Source organism: Pyrus communis, chromosome 17 (assembly GCF_963583255.1).
Source record: "Pyrus communis chromosome 17, drPyrComm1.1, whole genome shotgun sequence".
Lineage (NCBI taxonomy): Eukaryota > Viridiplantae > Streptophyta > Magnoliopsida > Rosales > Rosaceae > Pyrus > Pyrus communis.
The window spans coordinates 10,787,296-10,806,836 of record NC_084819.1 but is presented as its reverse complement, the minus strand read 5'-3'; the positions used below and the strand labels follow the sequence as shown (position 1 = coordinate 10,806,836).

The following is a 19,541-nucleotide window of genomic DNA, read 5'->3' as shown; positions in this document are numbered from 1 at the left end:
GTCTTGAACGGCCGACTAATCAGACCGTTTTGAAAGGATTCTATTATCCTTTGAAGTGAGAAGATTCCTAGCTACCACTGTAATGGTTATGTTATTCCTCATCACAGAGTCTCCAGCTGTAAGAGGGCCATTAGAAGATGAGAAGGATGGGTGTCATATATTATCCTGACGCGACTCGTCGGTATCCCTCCCGAGACTCAAATCTAAAAAAAGGTTAGATGGGCAAGCCATTTTTAGAAATGATGAAGGAAAAATAAGGTCAGATAAAATCTCAAAAGTGCAAGAAGGGAAAAATTCTACATGTAGCAATTTTTCGAGCATACATTTTGAGCACAATTGATGCCTCTATAAAAAGAAGAGGCAACAGAGCCACTTGTTCGAAGTTCGAAAAAGCACCGTTCTCCGAATTTCAAAAATCGGATTTCCTGGATCAAAGTTCATCAACATTTTTCAGACGCAATCTCAGCTTTTCAGATATCACGTGCAACTTTGTCAAAGATTTCTGACAAAGTTGAAAATGCGTAAATCTTACTATTCTAATTACACCACAGTTGCTGACAAGAGTAAAGGTACAACACCACTACTTGCTATTAGGAAATCTCTATATATGTCGACCTCTGTTCTACATAACAAGGCAGACTTGTAAGAATTCCTAACTTTTCCTCATCTTCGAGAATGTATCTTCAACAAAGCATCTCGAAATACTCAGTTTTATTCCTCTCCGAGAATACCTCTTCAAACAAGTCACACCATAACAAGAGTATCTCATATCATCAGGGGCGAAAGCAAAAGTATCTCATATCATGCAATCTCCCTGTCATTTCCTTTGTCCTTGTTCTCACCTGCAGGATAAGGAGAAAGAGAGCAATCAGTTGCCATATGGAATCAATCTCCCGATCTAGAACTGATTGCCCAGAATCTTTGCATGGTTGCTTACCTTGCATTGCTCTCGAGTACTCATTTTCAACTGTTGATATGATGTTGGTTATTTACACTGAAGCTGCCAAGCATGATGAGTTGATGAGAAGTGATGTTCTGAAGGACCATTCAAATGCAAGGGTTGCATTGCACTCCTGCATTAGGGGACAAATACTGCAAGAGAAGATGTCACACTTGCATATGGGAAAACTAGGGAAAATACCACTTCTGCGATGGGAACAGATAAGGCAAGTGAAAATGATACATTGAAGCATGTGAAGACAAGCACAACAAAACATGTGTCGATTCATCCCCGACGGAGCCGAAGATCACTTGTTACGTGGAGCTGCTCGTGGTCCCATTTCATTCGAGAACAAGTCCCAAGGCCCTTAAAGAAATCACAAGTCCGATTCAAGATCAAGTGTCCAACACCATTGAATCAAATTTAGCTCCAAATAAATGAAGTAAATTTAGACCTTTGGATAAAGTCTAGCAGAAGACCCTTCATCCGAACTCAAGAACAAGCATGTGGAAAGTCAACAAGCGCAACATATATGGTACTACTAATCAGGGGGAGCATTCAAAAACAGATCAAGATTTTAACGAGTCAATCAAAGACTTATGGCCATTCAAGGGGGAGCGTTGTAGAACACGGGATGTCAACTCAAAGAATTAAATAATGGGCCCTTCCACTGTTTGCCGAAGCTTGCCTCATATGACTCCTATTTTCTATATAAATACAAACTCCACACAACATAAAAAAATATAAGTTCACAAAAGAGGAAGAGAGAAAAGAGAGGAAGAGGAGAGGAGATAGCAGAGAGTTATTTTGTACTCCTATTATTCTAAATTATAATGAAGGCATCACTGCTGCTCCGAGGACATACTTCAGTCATACCAGCTGTAGAGGAACCTTGTAAATTTTGTATCTTATTTTATTTATTTCACTGTACACACCGTCGATTTTACAACACTTTCAAATTTAATACATTGTTTGAAGTCACAATTTTGTTTTTTCAACAAGGAAAGCCCCCAAATGTAAACAAAACCAACCTCTTCCCGCAGTTTGAATCATCAAATCCAATCTCCTCCCTTTATTTGCTGCTTCGTCAAAACTCTCACTATCCGAAGTTACTTACCCTCCCAAAAAAAAAACAAAAAAATACTCGGATCCTAGCCGTCCACTCCATTGACTGGTAGCACAATGTTAAATCTCCATCCTTGAAAACTTACCAACAAACACTTGTCACATAAGCCGCAAAGAGGAAAAAAAAAAGCCGCAAACCAGACGGTCCAAGCCATTTGATCTGGAAGCCATTGAAGCCCCCGCGAGAGCACGATAACGCAAAAACGGAGCAAAACCCATGTCTCTCCTATCGATTTCGAACCCAGAAGAACCAAAAAGTTGAAGCATTCCAAACCCTAGGAGGGGTCATGATCGTATGCTCCCAGGCATATTCTAATCGACAACGACGACACCATGATCAGTACGGCCAACGGTATGATGCAAACGGCGTCGTCTAACAACGCTCAGTCGCCGGGTCTCAAGACCTATTTCAAAACCCCTGAGGGAAAGTACAAGCTTCAGTACGAGAAGACGCATCCTTCGGGGCTCCTTCACTACGCCCATGGCAAAACCGTCACTCAGGTGCACTGAATTTTCCGCCATTAATTTCTTTCGTTGCCCTTATTGGGAATTTTTCTTTTTCGAGTAGCAATTTTTGGGGTTTTTTTTTGTAAAGCTGTGGCCTTTTCTGTTTTTGGTAACGGCGATTGTTTAGGGGTTTTATCAATATTTAATACTCATGTGCTAGAAAATTGAAGATTGGAATTTAATTTTCTGGGATTTGTTTGGAGTGTGTAATTTTTTAGGTTAATTGTTGAAAGAAATGTTAATGCTGGAAATATGAGGTGCTTCAAGACCCAGTATTCGAACTAATTAATCCTACTTTGACATTTTCGTAAAGTTTAATTTTTTTAGTGCAGTTTTGGATGAATTCAACTAACTTATACCTGTAAATAGTTTATAGTTCAGTTCAGTTACTCTGCAAGTATTTTCTTCATTTCCGATTCGTGATATGTAAGTTAAAAGCTTTCTGGGTTGTGGATTATCAGGCAACATTGGCAAATCTTAAGGATAAACCTGCTCCATCAACCCCGACCGCGCCATCTTCAAGCTTCAGCACTGGAGGTGGCGTACGTTCAGCTGCAGCAAGGTTGTTGGGTGGTGGTAATGGGACCCGGGCGCTTAGCTTTGTTGCAGGGAATGGAGGAGGTAAGAGTGTCAGTGCGAGTAGTAGAGTTGGGTCTTTGGTGGCTTCCAGTTCGAGTACTTCGACTTCTACTTCGAATTTTGATGGGAAAGGGAATTATTTGATCTTCAATGTGGGGGATGCGATCTTCATCAGTGATTTGAATTCTCAAGACAAGGTATTTTAGGATTTTCTTTTGTAGGTTTAGGAGTTGCTTTTGTAGATTAGGAGCTGGGATTGGTTTATGATTGGTTTCTTGTGCATGTAGGATCCAATAAAGTCTATACATTTCAGTAATTCAAACCCTGTCTGCCACGCATTTGATCAAGATGTGAAGGATGGTCATGATTTGATTATTGGGTTGAGTTGCGGTGATGGTACAAATGTTTGCTTGCATTTGAAATCACAATCTTTAAGGGGTGTGATATCCACACACCCCATTTTACTTCTCACACACCTTTTTAATTTTCAGCCGTCAAATCGGTTGAATTGAAGAAGATCAACTGATAGAAATTATCAAGGGGTGTGTGAGAAGTAAAATGGGGTGTGTGGGTAGCACACCCCTCTTTTAATTTTATTTTGTATGAAGTTAAAATATTTTGAATGGTTGTATGTTTATTTTTGTAGTCTACTCAGTGTCACTGAGACAGCAATTGCAGGATGTTGGAAAGAAGCTTGTAGGTGCTCAGCATTATAACAAAGATGGCTCTGTTAGTAACAGGTAAGAATAGGATTCTCTCATATTTTTACTCATTTTTAGCTTATATTTTTCAAAGACAGCTTGAAACTAGAAGTAGATTAAATCATTAAATGCTTTCTTTATAGGAGGTTCGAAAGTAATGGTTGTTTCTGTAATGTTGAGTGGCTTAGAATAAGCTGAAGAACTACTCTACAATTTGTTCATTGATGCAGTATGGGTTGGTATATTTGAATTTTTAAGTTGGCTTCTGTAGAGTTTAGAAGGTAGCTTAACGATCGAAAAAGGAAAATAGAACACTCTAAGTGGCTGTGGATCTTAGTCTATTTCTGGTTTAGGCTTCACATTGACCAGTATAATTTTCTCTCTACACATGGCTGCAAGTTGGTGCGTACTGTCTTGTTTCATCACTCTTGCAAGGACTGATTCTTGTTCTCTCACACTGGCCATTTTCAGTAGTCCAATGTGGAGTCTGGATCTTTTGGTTTCAAGAATGTTTTAGTAGATGCTTGGCTGAGGCCGTTTTGATGCCTTATTGTAAATTTTGGATCTTTCGTTTATAAAATATTAGCTAACATCCCCGTATCCTATGATTTGGGTCTAACTGAACTGGTGAATTTAGTCCCTGTAACTTGGACTATTATGCATTTGTACTGATTTTTTGCTTGTGTGTCATTTCCTCAATGAGTATCATTTGAGAGCATTGTGACTCCTTGATTTCTTTGATTTTTTTTTTTTTTGGGACACTTTTGTGGAGTAGCTTGATTAATACCTGTTTTCAACAGCCGTTGTACTAGTATTGCATGGGTTCCTGGTGGTGACGGTGCTTTTGTTGTCGCTTATGCCGATGGGAATCTGTATGTATATGAAAAGGCAAGCCTCTATCGGAAAAATACTTTTCGCTAACTTTACTTTTTTTTTTCCATGTATATTAGGTAATTTGATTTGATTTTTATTTATCTTTATTACTTTCTAGAGCAAAGATGGGGCAGGCGATTCCTCATTCCCTGTTATCAAAGATCCAGCTCAATTTTCAGTTTCGCATGCACGTTATAATAAGGTATTGAGTTGTGTTCCCCATGTTCCTATTTCTTCTAAAAGTGGCTGTGAAAGTTTTTCTATAATTTAGATAAGGCTCAACATGCAGCTGCTATGTCAATATGGTGAATTTAAGACTTCTGACAGTTAATAGACACCATGTTGACCTTTTGATAACAAAGTTTGTATCATATTCTTAGATATAAATTTTTTTGGGTGCTGTAGTTTGGTTATTAATTGACAGTGTAGATTCCTAGTCTACTACAGGCACTGTTGGAGACTTGTGAAACTCGGTCTTCATTTGCTAGGCTATTTTAACCTACAATGTTCTCAAATGTTAAGTTGTCCAAACAAAATCTATCGGTTAATTAAGTTCTGTTTGAGATCTTACAGGTTCATGTCCATTATACTGGAATATCATTGTGGTTATTTACCGAAGGCTGCATTGCATCAACATATGACTGATAAACGTCAGATAGTTATAAGGGGGAAATGTATATCTGAAAAGCGGAATTTCTATTTCCTTTTCCAACTACCATTTTCCTGCTGACTTCCTGTTATGTGTGTGCAGAGTAACCCAACTGCCAGATGGCATATCTGCCAAGGTTCAGCAAATAGTATTGCTTTCTCGACCGATGGGTCCTATTTAGCGACTGTTGGAAGAGATGGTATAATGTCATTGTTTGCACCGTGCAATTGCTCTTTTTTTTCCCTGGTTCAAGGATCCTTTTATGCATTAGGTTAAATATGAGCTAAATTTAATTACTGAATGCAGGTTATCTACGTGTTTTTGACTACTCAAAACAGCAACTTATATGTGGTGGCAAAAGTTACTATGGGGCCCTTTTATGTTGCACTTGGAGGTGTGCATCTTTACTGGTTTTCTATTGAAGCTTGCTGCTAGTTTTTATAATATTGTTCCGATCTTGTAAATGACCAGTGAATTTTGAACTTCTTTTTTATTTGGCCTTTTTTGCATAAAGATATTATTATACTTTTGAGAGGATAGTATGATTGATTGAAATTGGAACAGTATGGATGGAAAATACATACTGACAGGAGGTGAAGATGATCTAGTTCAAGTTTGGAGCATGGAAGATCGGAAAGTTGTAGCATGGGGAGAGGGGCACAACTCTTGGGTTAGTGTTTTTTTTTTTTTTTTTTTTTTAAATAGCATTGCGCTTGTTATATTACCCGATTGTGACTTATTTACTAAGTTCTTACTGGATGATGTTGGCAGGTTAGTGGAGTGGCGTTTGATTCGTATTGGTCGTCACCAAATTCAGATGGTATGGGGGAGACTGTCATGTACCGGTTTGGCTCTGTCGGTCAGGTATCAGAAAAATAATTGTTGGATGTGTCAAAATTTGTGTATTTACATAATCAAATATCTCATGTAAAAAAAATGCCGTAGTTTGCTTAGTTGTAATCCTTTTCTGTAAACTTTTATTGGTCACTGCCTTTCTCATCGTCCTAAAACTCAAGATACGAGGCTTAAGTTTATTTGAAAAGAAAGATAGTCTGAGCTGAAAATGAATTTGTGAGAATTGATGATCTTTGATTAATCTTGTTAGTTTTTCAGCTTACCCTTTTCGTTTGAGTACAGGACACACAGTTGCTTCTGTGGGACCTGGAAATGGATGAGATTGTGGTGCCATTGCGGCGATGTCCTCCTGGCGGCTCCCCCACATATAGTGCTGGAAGCCAGTCATCTCATTGGGACAATGCACTTCCAGTAGGTACTCTGCAGCCTGCTCCAAGCTTGCGAGATGTTCCAAAATTATCACCGCTGGTTGCTCACCGGGTACACACTGAACCCCTCTCTGGCGTGATGTTTACCCAAGAATCCGTTCTTACTGTCTGCCGAGACGGGCATATAAAAGTTTGGGTGAGACCTGGGGTTTCAGAAACCCAATCAAACAACTCCTCCGAATTAAGTACCAGCTCGAAGGAAAAGCCTTTGTCCTCAGTCAAGGTTGGCAGTTCGGGTTACAAGCAATGACCAGACTGTCGTCAGACAAGGCAACACAAGTTTCTCTTTTTTTTTTTCTTTTTTCTTTTTTCGATAATTTTTCCCATCGAGTTACAGTTTCTACCTATTTGCCTGTGTAGCAATTTTTCTCTTGTTGTCCAGTTGGTTTTGCAGACAAAAAAGCACTTTCGTGAGCATAATCTGATTGGCGTTGCGATGCGACCAACTGTTTCTATTGTATAGACAAAAATGTCATTGAAGGCAGTAAGAGGTTGGGAGGGAGAAAACCCCCATTTGTAATTACGAAACGGCTTTTTGCTAGAATATATTTGCTAACCTACACGAATGATACGATGTTTGCTCCCTTGAAATATGTTTCATCTCAACAGTGCAACGGAGCGAAAGTCTACTTTTCAGCACGTAATGCATTCTTAAAGTCTACGAAGAACAGAGCAAGACGTTCTGATAATTTTTTCGCAAAATCATAACGAAGGATGAGCCGAACAATGTGGCTCTCAAGGCCAAACTATATGTACAAACAGTTTATGTACAACGCTTAACATGTGCTATATTTCGTATCAGTTTACAGCCAGACTTTCCTTTAGTACGCCGCGGTGGCATTCGTGCATGCTAAGGTAGAGAAGTCAGCTGCCATGAGTAACTTCTGCTCGTTCGAGTTCATTTTCCCGCTGTTGGGGATCCGTCTGTGTATGTCGTGTATTCTGGGGTGATTGATTCGGCTGCGCCACCTCCTGAGAACCACGCTGTCGATTTGACTCCTGAGAACGCCATCTTTCCCTCCATCCCAAAGCCTTGACAATAATAGAATTTCCACACATTGTAACTCCAAATCCTGCAAAGGTGGCGAGGAGAAGAGCCAGAACTGCCTGCATGTGAATCTGTGGACCGAACAAGAAAATTTAAGACATTGTTACCAACAAGGGGAACAACCATATTCAAGAAGTGCATTCGCACGTCCCTCACTATTTTGATCAGCGTTTTTTTGTTCTAAGCATTTGTAGCCAAAATTTTGAAAAACCCTACCCGCTACTTGATTACAGGAGTAACTCTTACCAATGAATAAAGTAGATGTGACGCGAGAACCACCAGTACGAACTGAATAGTTGCATAAATCCAGACATATCTTCTTCTCACTGAGCACAAATTTCTCAGTCAGTAAAACAGAAGGATCATTGAATTCTATTTTTTATACTGGAAGGAAAATCACTGAATCCATGCAACGCAAACTATTGCATGACAAAGTATTTCAAAGTTAGCTTACCCATCGTGCTCGATGTCATGGATGCCAGAAGACCCAAAATGCAGGAAAAAGGAAGAGAAAGAGCAATTGCACCCGATCCCATTTTCCCCACCTGTCCATGTGATTTAATTAGAATTTGAAAGGCTAAGAAAGAAAAGCATAACGAAGTTGAATGACGTACCAGAAGCTGCTCAAGAAAACAGAAGTAAGCAAGCATGCTGACTATGACAAGGATGGGAACATCCTGCCAAACCCTGACAAAATTTGCATGCATTATTAGTTATACCATCATAGGAGGTGGTATCGAACACCATAAAGACACAGCAAGTGCAGAAATTTCCGCTCCCGAGCATTACAACAGTTGAAAATTGTCACTTGCCTATATTGAATAGCCTCAGCCTGCTGTGCTCTACTTGGTCGAAAATTAACGGCCTGAGAATTTTGAATTCGTAGAAGGGTGACCGGTAGGTTCTGAACCTCTTCTCTGCACACATCACATTTTTTATTACCTTTAATGCTGAACCATTTTACAGCACATTCTTGGTGGGCAAGAGCAAGGTCGCCTTTACATCTGCATTCCATCTTGAGGGTGTCAGCGTCTTCACCCAGCTCAACTAAGCAAATTCGACAAACAGCTTCTTCTTCAGCAATATCTTCACCACCATCATTGCTTCCACCTGAACCGCAAGACTAAGATAAGGCATACGTTGGTTATCACAAGTTACAAAAGCAGGATCAAAGGTAGCTACAATCTGAAAACACGGACAATTGGTATATCATGGCACTCAGGTGAATTTGTAAAGGAATAGGAATGGTTTTTGGTCGATATGGACAGAGACAATTAGAAGCAGGACTTACCAGTGTCATTTACAGGCGATGTGCTTGATGTTGTCGTGACAGTCCCTTCAGCCACTTGTGGCGTGGTTGGAATTACACGAATGACACTGCCTACACATATACTTCCATCTTTATTAATTGCAGGGACTGAAAGTGAACGGTGAATAGGTCGTTGGGCCTCTGCTTTCTGCAAAGTAGAGAATCATGTAAACATATCTGTGAGGGCTCATTGAGACAAAATAACCATGCTAGAAATACTTGTTCCTTATAAAATGTGTGCAACAAGTAGACGCACTCAGATGCCATCTCAGGATGCAGAGCTCAAGGCTTAAAGCGCTGATCTGATGAAAGTTCTAAGAAAAGCACCTTATGGAAGTAATTTTAAAAGAAACAAACTTTTGGAACATCATAAAATGAAAGGGCATTGCAACCCACTGTAGGAACTCAACTTGATAGAGGAAAGAATAGCAACCAATGTTTAGCCTCCGCTAAAAAAAATTCTGTGTGGTGCACCGATGGACAACTTAAGCTGCTAATCGATTGTGATTAACACCCACTTCATTTATTCTCTAAGTCATCAAGAGAAAGCGAAAAGGTTGTCTTTTGGTCCCATTGATATTTTCAGTGGAAGCAGTACAAGAAATTAAGGGGGAAAGTCAGGGAACCCATCACAAGGGCGGTGCACCACCACTAGAACATACGATGTTGAGGAAACCGACTATAAACATACCTTAGTTTTCTTCTAACAGAAAACTGTCGAAGATTAGCAAGCAAGCAGAATTGCCAAAATATAGGAAAACTTACACAGATTCAATAAATTTATACATATGAAAAGCATGAGACTTCAAATTCTATTTAAGATTCTTTGTTATTATAAAATTTCCGTAAATTATGGTCAACTTGAATTCTTCTCAACAAAACAGTACTCACCAGATCAGTTGTGTTCCTGCCATGCATAGACTCTGGATTTGAGTGAGCAATTGGAGTTACAGGCAAGGATGATGTATTTTTCGTTCTGGGAGTTAAAAGCTTTGTTAAGGACCAGGCCCTTGGAATTGTAGGCTTCTCACGTGTCCCTGCAGGTAAGCCTCCTAGTGCTAGAGCGGCGGCCTTCTGAATCTCCGAAGTAGTGTTCCGATGTTTGAAACTTAGTTTTGGAAGGAGGCTTCTTTTTGTGGTTGATTTAGTTTTTGATGATGAGGGACCTGGGGAACCACTGATTTTGGCTACAATAGGGCTGGGTAATGGGGAGAAGTTTACTCTTTTGGGAGTGGGACTCGGCGTTGGGGGCATGTTTATGCTTACAAAATCTTCTTTGGCATCCTCAAGAGTTCTTGGAGGTATCTGTAACACAAGGTTCTGTCGTCTCCATGGATGGTCAGGAGGAGCTTCTTCAATTATCTCAGTGGAATCTCCACCCTGTGAGAGAATAACAAAAGAAAGATTATTCAGGATCAGAAAAATATGCATTCTACAAACACACTGTCTTTACCGGATCAACTACTAGTTATACAACAATCTCAGACAAACATGTCTATGATGCACAACAAGATGAGAAATGAATAGCGAAGAACTCGCACGAGTCAATATATCTTCTCTGGCATAGATGTCAGAAATTACAATAGAGCAAAATCATATGAATTGTTCCTCGTTAAGAACATCATGAAAACACGGAATTTTGAAAACAAACAGAAAGGCAAGTTCTTTTTACCCAAAAAATTAAGAAAAACACACAGAAATATAACACGAAAACAATAACAGTGTAAACCCTGACTAGTTCTAAAAGGATTTGGATGCTTACAACTTGAATTTCATAGTTATACAGATACCAACTTAAGATTGAAAGTACAATAATCGGCAGTTTAATCATGCATTAACCCAGTTTAAGTAAAAAAGAACAAGAAATTAAGGAAGAAAACTAATACGAACTTAGAAATTTCACAATTCACAAACACATATCTGATAAAGTCTTAAACGGATTGAAGCAACAAGTGGGGAAAACGGAAAGCAGGAAACAAATATATAAGAACAATCCACCAAAGAATTTTCAAAAAAAAAAATGGGGTACCATGTGGGCTGAAGGCTCAGCTTCGTTGGTGAAAATGTTGCCACCATTTTTAACGATGCTTTCATCTTCAGTCGCCATAGCTCAAAAGCTACTGCTACAGGTTCTGCAAAAAACACTAAAACCCAGTGGAGGGAAGGGGTAGAGGAGCTGAAAAAAGCAGAGAGAGAGGCAGCTGAGAGTCTCTCTCCTCAGACTGAGTCTCAAGCAATTCAAGGGCCCGCAGTTCCTGCAAGGGAGGGGGATAGGAAGGCTCGTTCGGCGTCGTCAAGCATTAAAAGGGTTTTAGCGTTTTGGCATGTTATGGCTTTGCAAGTTTGCGGTGACAAATTTGGACATTCCTTTGCATTCCCGTTATGGAAATGGAATGGGTCATTTTGATTCATATCCCTAATTAACTTAATTGTTAGACTAAAATCTTATTTGTTTAAATATTTTGATCGAGGTTCTTAGCCTCATTTAAGATATTTAATTCATGCATTTATGCATTTAAGGTCCCACAAATTATGAAATTTAAACAAATTCAAATAATATTTTTAAATATAATAAATACTTAAAAATCAAATTTAGAGTAATATTTAATGTACCCACATAATTACTAACATATTTTAAAAGTTAACTGTTGAAATATTTTAAAAGATAAAATAAATACATATAATTAGCATGGGTACATTTAGCAAAATTAAAAATGGGTACAAATAAATTAAAAAATATAGATACAAATACAAATAAAAGTTTAAAAAATATGGGCACAAAAAGGAATTAATATTTGGGTACAAATTAAAATTGAAAAGAAAATTTGTACAAATTAAAAAAAAGGATTGCAAATTAAAAATGGATACAAACTAAAAAATAAAAATATATGATAAAAAATTTAGCCATGAATATAAATATAACAAATGTAACGTTTCTAACACTAAATGAATATATTTAGAAATAAAAAATATTTTATTATTGAAATAATTAATGGCATTTATTAAAATCTAAGGACTTTGATAAAAAAAATTGAAAATGAAAAAGGTTTTAATTAATGAAGTAGGAAAAATAGGAATGGGAACCTAATTTTTCCAAATAGATATATATCTCATCATTGCGAATAGTATCCATATAAATGAAAGTTTATCCTAAATATGTTACTTAATATTTATATTGTTATTTTGTTTTATATTATAAATGACTAAACGATGTTTGATTTTAATAAATGTTTGTAAAGATGATCTTCAAGTAAAAATTAAGAAATTATTATGCACTCTTTCCTTCCTTTATTTTAGTGGGGGGCTTTAAATTGTGTCAATCATAATAATTGGTTCGAATTTTCCTTTTAAAATAATTAAACTTAAGACCTTTTACTTATAAATGAAGAAGAATATTATCAGATCATTGTGTAAAATGATAATGTATTATGTTATTATGATGCTTTACGAAAAGCAATAATGTATGCACGTAGGTACGAGTTCAACCCCTCAAAAAAAAATAAAAAACAAACAAAAGCTATTTAACCCACTCACAGTATCACTCTAAAAACAATTGATATTGCAATTCTTTTTCAACGATTCAATGAGTTACTGTTTTTTTTTGTGGAACAACAATGAGTTACAGTTAACAACTAAAAATTTATATCTAAATTTAGAAACGCTTTGGATTGGTCAACTTTCATAAAAAAAAAAAAAAAAAAATGGTAGTGGATATGAAAAAAAGAAAAAAGAAAAGTATATAGGGAATGTATGATTAGGCGAGTTGAACGGCCCTATAAGCTTGGAAGGAACGAAACTCTTGATAAAATGCCCCCCGATGCTCCTCCAATATTTAACCAACAAATTAACAATTACATTCTCAAATAAAGCCTCCGAAATTAAATGAGAAAATACTTGAAGTCAAAGTACCGACATTGACAATATACACTATAAAGTGAGTAAGGTGGTGGGCAACACATCGCCTTGATGACGAACATAAGTATAATTAACTTCAATGACCCCAACAACAAAGTTTTTGCATCTTCTATAATATGACCAACGATAGATATGCTAATGGACGACTCCTACAACACCGTTATGATCTAAGACAAATTGTTTTCTAAATAATTATTGTTCGTAATTATTGTCTATGAAATTTAAACTTAGAACTTTTTAAATTAGATTAGTTCATCATCAATAAGATATATATTGGTTTAGATTGTTTGTGAGGTAACATTGAATACCATATTGTTCAGTTACTTGTATCATGTTTTACATATGCTTTGATAAAAGATCTTATCTTTTCATTTTTTTTTTTATAATAAATAATTTAATACAACTTTCAAGATAAAACAACGGTGTGGTTACTGAAAACAGTGCGCAGCCGCCGAGCCATCAATGTCATAGGGGGAAAAGGTCGATATCAGAGTAGGCCATCTAGCACCGCAAGTTCTGAACTCTCAGGTGTTTTCACTCAAAATTCCTAAGCACATCGTAAACTCGGTAGGTTAGGCTTTATTTCATTGCAATATTTCATCGAGCACCCATTGAATTTACGACAATAATCATGTTCAAGAATAACCAAGTACAAGAGGTGCCAATAATGAGTACATCTTAACGATGACTAGAAAAGATATAATCAGTCGTCTAATAGCTTAAGTAACAGTTACTTAATATTACAGTCTTTTTTATTAGTAAGCCACTCTCTAATTCCTTTAATGTAAATAACATCATTTGTTAAAAAAAAATAAAAATTAGCTCAAGTTGCAAGATATTTATTATTTATGCATGAGAGATTGATTTTGTGTTTGTTTTTCCTCTTTTGTATAATTTGTATTAGCAAAAACGTCATTTTTTTCCCTTTGATCCTCTACAGATCTTATTTCAAGCTTATAAAAAAACAAAACCTATAAACTCTTACACGAGGAAAATTATAAAAATCGAATACAAAATAACCTAAAATTTATTTGCCAAATTCGCAAAACTATTCACGGTTTGTGTTGGTTGTCGTAAGATATGATTAATAGTTTAACTTAGCAAAAGTCGTCATTATGATACAAAATCAGTTTTGATAAAAGGAAATAATGAATTTCGAATGAGTTGAATGTCACATTTTATATAATTTGTGTTGCTTTATGTACACACTTCCGTTTGGTGGTATGTAAAATTGAGACTTGCCTTGATTCAATTCATTTAAAACTTGTAGTGTAGTTTGCGTTGTCTCTTTTGCATGAGAAAAGAAGACAATCCAGGAAGCTGCCAGCAGTCAACGTACCGTGGAGAAGGTTGTGATAAGAATGGCGTTAGCATTTTTATATTTAGAATCTTGAAAAACAAGCATAACACTTACATCTTGACTCATTATCTATAAAAACTAGTTTACGCCCGTTAATTTTTTTTTGGTGAAATCTTAACTTTCTTCAATTATCATACGAAATTAATTCATTAATGACATAATTTATTGTGGAGATATAATTGAACCACTGACCAATGATAATACGCACATGGACTACAAGCTTTATATGACGGTTTTACCTTTGATGTTGTGAGCATACCACCTTCTTCGCCTAAATGGCCACAAAGTACCCATAGCCAGGAGGCCCTTTGTGCCATTGTATACGTCATGGTGTCCTTCGAGCGTTTCTTCTACGGACAAGGATTGTCTGCCCTCCCACTTTCGGTGCCCTCCTGTACCCTCCTGTTTTGTACGATCACGGTTAAACCACATCAACATTTTAGATTGTTTTTTTTTATACAGATAATAAGACAAAAATGAATAGTAATATAAAATGTTGACGTGGTTTAACCGTGACCACATAAACAGGAAAGCACGGAAAGGCACCGAAAGTGGGAGGGCAGACAATCCTTGTCCCTCTTCCACAACTCTTTACCCATGCGGCTTGAGTAGGTTTGAGATGACTTTTCAGAGTTCCTTGGGTGTTTTCCTTACTGCGGTAGGGCACCAGTCCAAGTACTAGTCCTCGCTAGACGTCTACTCCATTTGTTTGCCTAGCACGGTGCATCCTTTGCTGGTAGACGACTTATGGACAACTTCTTTTATAAATAGCAAAATCAACTAGAGAAATCAGTAATCCCAACTTTACTTCTCAAAACTCGTTAATATTTAGGCTCGCACAAGTAACTTGGATTTTCAACTAGGGACGATCGGCGATTAATTTACAGGAAAAGGTCTATGACTTTCTCGATCCCTAATTGCAAATGCAGGTTTCTTAAGCCTGATTCCTTGCTCAATGGCCCATCATCCATCTCAATTTCTTCACTGCTGCACTTTCCAAAACTAAAACCAGTTGAACCTACCATTGATTTCGGATTACTGGCTAAACAGTATTTGTCGGACTGTCAATCGTTTGATCTTGTTTTTTATGAAGCTTCTATGAGTAATTGTTTGATTGCCAAAGCAATGATATACCCATATATATACAAAAAAAAAAAAAAAAAAACAAAAAACAAAAAACAAAAATGCTGATCATGTATACAGAAAAACGGTGTAGTATGAACGATTTGGTAATATGATCAATTGTTGATTTGTTTAATGACAATCTGTTTTTGAATAAACACAATTAGGTATAGACATAATTATTGGATGCAGGTACAGTATAGTGCAGGATTACAAAGACTTTGATCCAGAAAATCCTAAAAGAAAAGTTAGAATATGGTTGGATGCATTTTTTATATTATGATTATGATTACAATTGGAGAACCTGTTATAAAATATGCAAATACACTTGTGTCTCTCTCTATGGATACGCATACACACATCCATGCACGCTTTGACACAAACATTTAATTGATTCCATGTTTTTGGGTTGGGTTTTATGTTTTTTATGTTTTGTCTCTCATTGAGATGTTTATAAACTATGGAGTTTTTTAAAGTACAGTGTATATTGTTGTCAAGTTTATAGTACCTTCAAGAAAAATTACCCCAATATACCATAGGTTTGATAGGTTCACAATGGGAAGCAATGAACCCTCCCCTTGATATTGTTCCCTCTCCAAATCATGTATGTATTATGTTGTTATACACTGATACTACTAAAAATATACAAACTGACACACCTCGACCGAAATCAAGGCGTGCTGGCAGTCAAGTGAGGGTGACATAGCCATGTGCATAGTGCGGAAGCAAAAGATAATAATAAAAGTACGAACAAATAAAAACCAAACTACTAAAAATCTAGTTAAGGTAACACACTAATGCGAGACTAAGTGTGATAAACAATATTCAGAGCACAGAAAGCCTAAGTGCAGTCCAGAAGAAGACTACTAATTACACAACACCCAAAGGTGATCCTACATTTGTGATGTTCTGTCAGAACCACCGTCAAGTCCTCGAGAACCACCAAAGATGCTTCTAACTAAAACCTGAAGGGGCACAAAACAGAAAGTGTGAGTGGGCAAAAACAAAGCTTTTCAAAATCATTTCATTATCAAAAGTTCTAACCTCTCGCCATAAAACCTGCATAGTTTCCAAGAAAATAGAATATACACATATATCAAAAACATGTTCAGAAATATGCCATGTCGAATGCCTCCACATAAAATGTAAGTAACCCAGGTAATGTCAATCAATGCAAGTAACATGCCATCCGGAATCACCTAATGTGACTTGTACGGCTGAATCTAGAGCTAAAATCCCTAACTCACTAACTATACTTGCACACGAATCGGAACCACTTAAAGTGGTCTGTACGACTGGACTGGGTGTAAATAAATACGCTCAAGTGCTACGATCACGTGAAGACTGGGCGAATAATCGTGGGTCACCTACGAGTCGGAACCACCTATAGTGGTTTATACGACAGAACTGTGCACCTAACTTGGATCCAAGATGAGCATGTGGTGCGGGAGGTGAACATCACGTGAAGGACTGTGCCCTACTATGGGCGGGAGCACTAACACCGAGGGTGCAAGTTATGAGCTCTCTATGCATCTCACATAACCACTAATTCACAAACATAAACCATAAACTTACCTAGCACTTACTTGTGCGTCCGCATTACTAAACATACATATATGCAACTACTAATCCATAAATAAATAGGCAAACGCTATGCATGGCATTTAAAACATATAAACACTCTATTTCATTTTCTGGGAAAAACCACAAGTATATAGTTATATACGGAAAACCAAAAGCCCACTTACTGGTATGTGGAAGGGTCGTAGCCCTCAAACCTCGATTGACTACGCTCAACCTGAGGATAAGTCTCACCTATATACGAAACAACTATATAAACGTTAATTTAAAGCACATAAACAAAACTAGGTAATAACTTCTCAAACATTGCTCAAATGGGGTGTTTGAATATACTAACGTGATCTACTCAACACCACAAACATCCCAATTTTTTTAAAATAATTTTTTGACCACCCACGCGCCGGCCACACGCAGGCACGTGCCTGGCACACGTACGGGAACCCTAACGGCGTTAGGGAATATTTCGTCCAAAAACAAGCATATTCCGTTAAAACTAACATGACGCCGTTAACTGCCGTTATGAATATTCCGTTAAGATTAACGGAATATTCCCCTTTCTTCTCCGGCTAATCGCGGGACTCCATTGTCGTCGCCGAAAACTGGGAAAAACTTCCATTCTTCATATCTAACTCGTTTCTCAACCAAAATTCATGAATTTTATGTCAAAATGAAGCTTAGGACAAGGGAAAGAAGTTTATGCCACTTTGAAGCACCAAAAATGCCGGAATCTCGCTGGAGAAATCTCACAAAATCCGGCCAACTTTAGAACTTGCTATCCTGACGTCCAAAATCCTTCAAACTTGCTTTCCGAGCTTCATGAGAAGGTTCTAAAGCTCCCTACGACCTTAAAAACTCCTAAAAAGCTCACAATAATTAGTGCATGGACAGTGCATGAAATCTAGGGTTAGGGTTATCGAGGTTTTCGAAGGTTTCAAGTCTCACAAATGGTATATATGAACTCAGAAACTTGCAAGGAGTTCGAATCTTACCTTCTAGACGTCGATCCATGCATGAATGGTTGGTTTTGAAGTTCGTCCGTACAATTGCAAAGGAATAGAAGAAATCCGAGAGGAAAGAGAGAGAGGGTCAACGAGAGAGAAAAAGAGGGTGTGAGTGTGTGGTTCAGATGGCAACCAACCAAAAACAAAAGAAAACAACTAAAAAACACCCCCGCAACGCCAACTAACATCCAAGGGCAATTTAGTCTTTTCGCACCTATGGTACAAAAAGTTCGGGATGGGATGTCACACAAGCCAATTCTTCTAAAAAAGTATACAAAAGTGATTTTACATGTATTTGAAATTGATTTTGCAAAAAAGGTCAACGATGGGTTGAACTGATTCTGCAAAAATGGTCGAAGACGGGTTAAATTGATTGTGAAGAAATGGTTGAGGACAGGTTGAACTGATTTTGCAAAAATAATCGAGGATTGATTGAAATGGTTCTGCAAAAATGATCGAATGTGACAGCCCGTCCCGGGAATTTTAAAACGTACACGTGAAAAGACGATTTTGCCCCTAGTGCGTTTCCTTTACGTGTTGTGGTTGTTTTGGGTTTTTGTTGGCATGTTTTGGGCCACACACACACTAACCTACACCTACACACTTTCCCTGCCCTGTACCCCCTACCCCGTGCCCAGTTCCCTTCCCCATTCCTCCTCCATTGTACGGACACACACACAAACACACTAAACCTCCACAGATCGAAGAAACCAAGCATATATCCATGCTCGTGAGGCTCGTAGGAGTCCAACCATACCCATTTCAGGTAAGAATACCTTCGTTTTCACGTCGAACTCGGGATGCCCGATTTTGGTACTGTTCATGCACACGTAATTTCTCATGTTTTTGGGAATTTCAAGCTTGTAGGAAGCTTGGTGAGGTCCCTAGGAGGTTCGGGGTGGTTCGTTTGAAGGTTTTGGACGTCGGGATCACGAGTTTTGAGGTTGGCCGGAGTTGGGGTGATTTTCCAGGTGAGATTTTGTGGATTTTAGCACTTGAAAGTAGTATGATTATGTTCCTCTCGTTGTAAGCTTCATTTTGGTACCAGTTTTATGAATTTTGGTTGAAAAACGAAGAAGTTACAAAGGTTTGAAGTTTTTACGATTTTCCGGCGCCGGCGACGGCGCCAGAGCCTCGCCGGAGAAGACAACGGAATATTTCGTCAAAACTGAAGGAATATTCCTAACGCCGTTGATGGTTACCGTTAGGGATAACGGAATATTCCTGACGGCGTCAACTGACGCCGTCAGCGTGCCATGCACGTGCCTGCGCGTGGCCGGCGGGTGGGGGCGCGTGCGACGGTGAAAAATTATTTTAAAAATATGGGGATATTCCTGAGGTTGAGTAGATCACGTTGGTGTATTCATACACCCCATTTGAGCATTGTATGAGAAGTTATTTCTAAAGGTTGGTTATGTGCTTTAAAAATTAACGTTTTTGTAGTTGTTTCGCATATAGGTGAATCCTATCCCGAGGACGAGCGTGGTCACTCGAGGCAGGGGGGTTACGACCCTTCCACATACCAGTGAGTGGGCTTTTGGTTTTCCG

The 19,541-nt window shown here is 38.0% G+C and overlaps 2 protein-coding genes across 2 annotated transcripts; one reads left to right on the top strand and one right to left on the bottom strand.

Moving 5' to 3' along the window:
- The first annotated feature begins 2,106 nt into the window (after window positions 1-2,106).
- On the top strand, window positions 2,107-7,241 carry LOC137722522 (probable catabolite repression protein creC). The gene is made up of 11 exons (XM_068461544.1): window positions 2,107-2,566; window positions 3,034-3,348; window positions 3,439-3,547; window positions 3,798-3,891; window positions 4,653-4,740; window positions 4,844-4,927; window positions 5,477-5,573; window positions 5,681-5,768; window positions 5,939-6,044; window positions 6,146-6,238; window positions 6,512-7,241. Exons 1-11 carry the CDS (start codon window positions 2,399-2,401, stop codon window positions 6,905-6,907), a joined length of 1,638 nt encoding a protein of 545 aa, XP_068317645.1. The 5' UTR covers window positions 2,107-2,398; the 3' UTR covers window positions 6,908-7,241.
- Window positions 6,938-11,291, bottom strand: LOC137723591 (uncharacterized). The gene is made up of 8 exons (XM_068462787.1): window positions 11,044-11,291; window positions 9,897-10,394; window positions 8,997-9,162; window positions 8,518-8,815; window positions 8,320-8,392; window positions 8,160-8,250; window positions 7,952-8,031; window positions 6,938-7,776 (listed from the first exon to the last, which is right to left on the bottom strand). Exons 1-8 carry the CDS (start codon window positions 11,119-11,121, stop codon window positions 7,522-7,524), a joined length of 1,539 nt encoding a protein of 512 aa, XP_068318888.1. The 5' UTR covers window positions 11,122-11,291; the 3' UTR covers window positions 6,938-7,521.
- Between the last annotated feature and the right edge of the window lie 8,250 nt (window positions 11,292-19,541).

Bases quoted from the DNA above. Each gene is read 5' to 3' on its own strand.
- LOC137722522 (XM_068461544.1), top strand. From the start codon at position 2,399: ATGATCAGTACGGCCAACGGTATGATGCAAACGGCGTCGTCTAACAAC. The intron at 2,567-3,033 runs GTGCACTGAATT...GTGGATTATCAG, and splicing joins ATGGCAAAACCGTCACTCAG to GCAACATTGGCAAATCTTAA. The intron at 4,928-5,476 runs GTATTGAGTTGT...ATGTGTGTGCAG, and splicing joins CGCATGCACGTTATAATAAG to AGTAACCCAACTGCCAGATG.
- LOC137723591 (XM_068462787.1), bottom strand. From the start codon at position 11,121: ATGGCGACTGAAGATGAAAGCATCGTTAAAAATGGTGGCAACATTTTC. The intron at 8,251-8,319 runs GTACGTCATTCA...TCACATGGACAG, and splicing joins GTTTTCTTGAGCAGCTTCTG to GTGGGGAAAATGGGATCGGG. The intron at 8,032-8,159 runs GTAAGCTAACTT...ATTTGTGCTCAG, and splicing joins CATGACATCGAGCACGATGG to TGAGAAGAAGATATGTCTGG.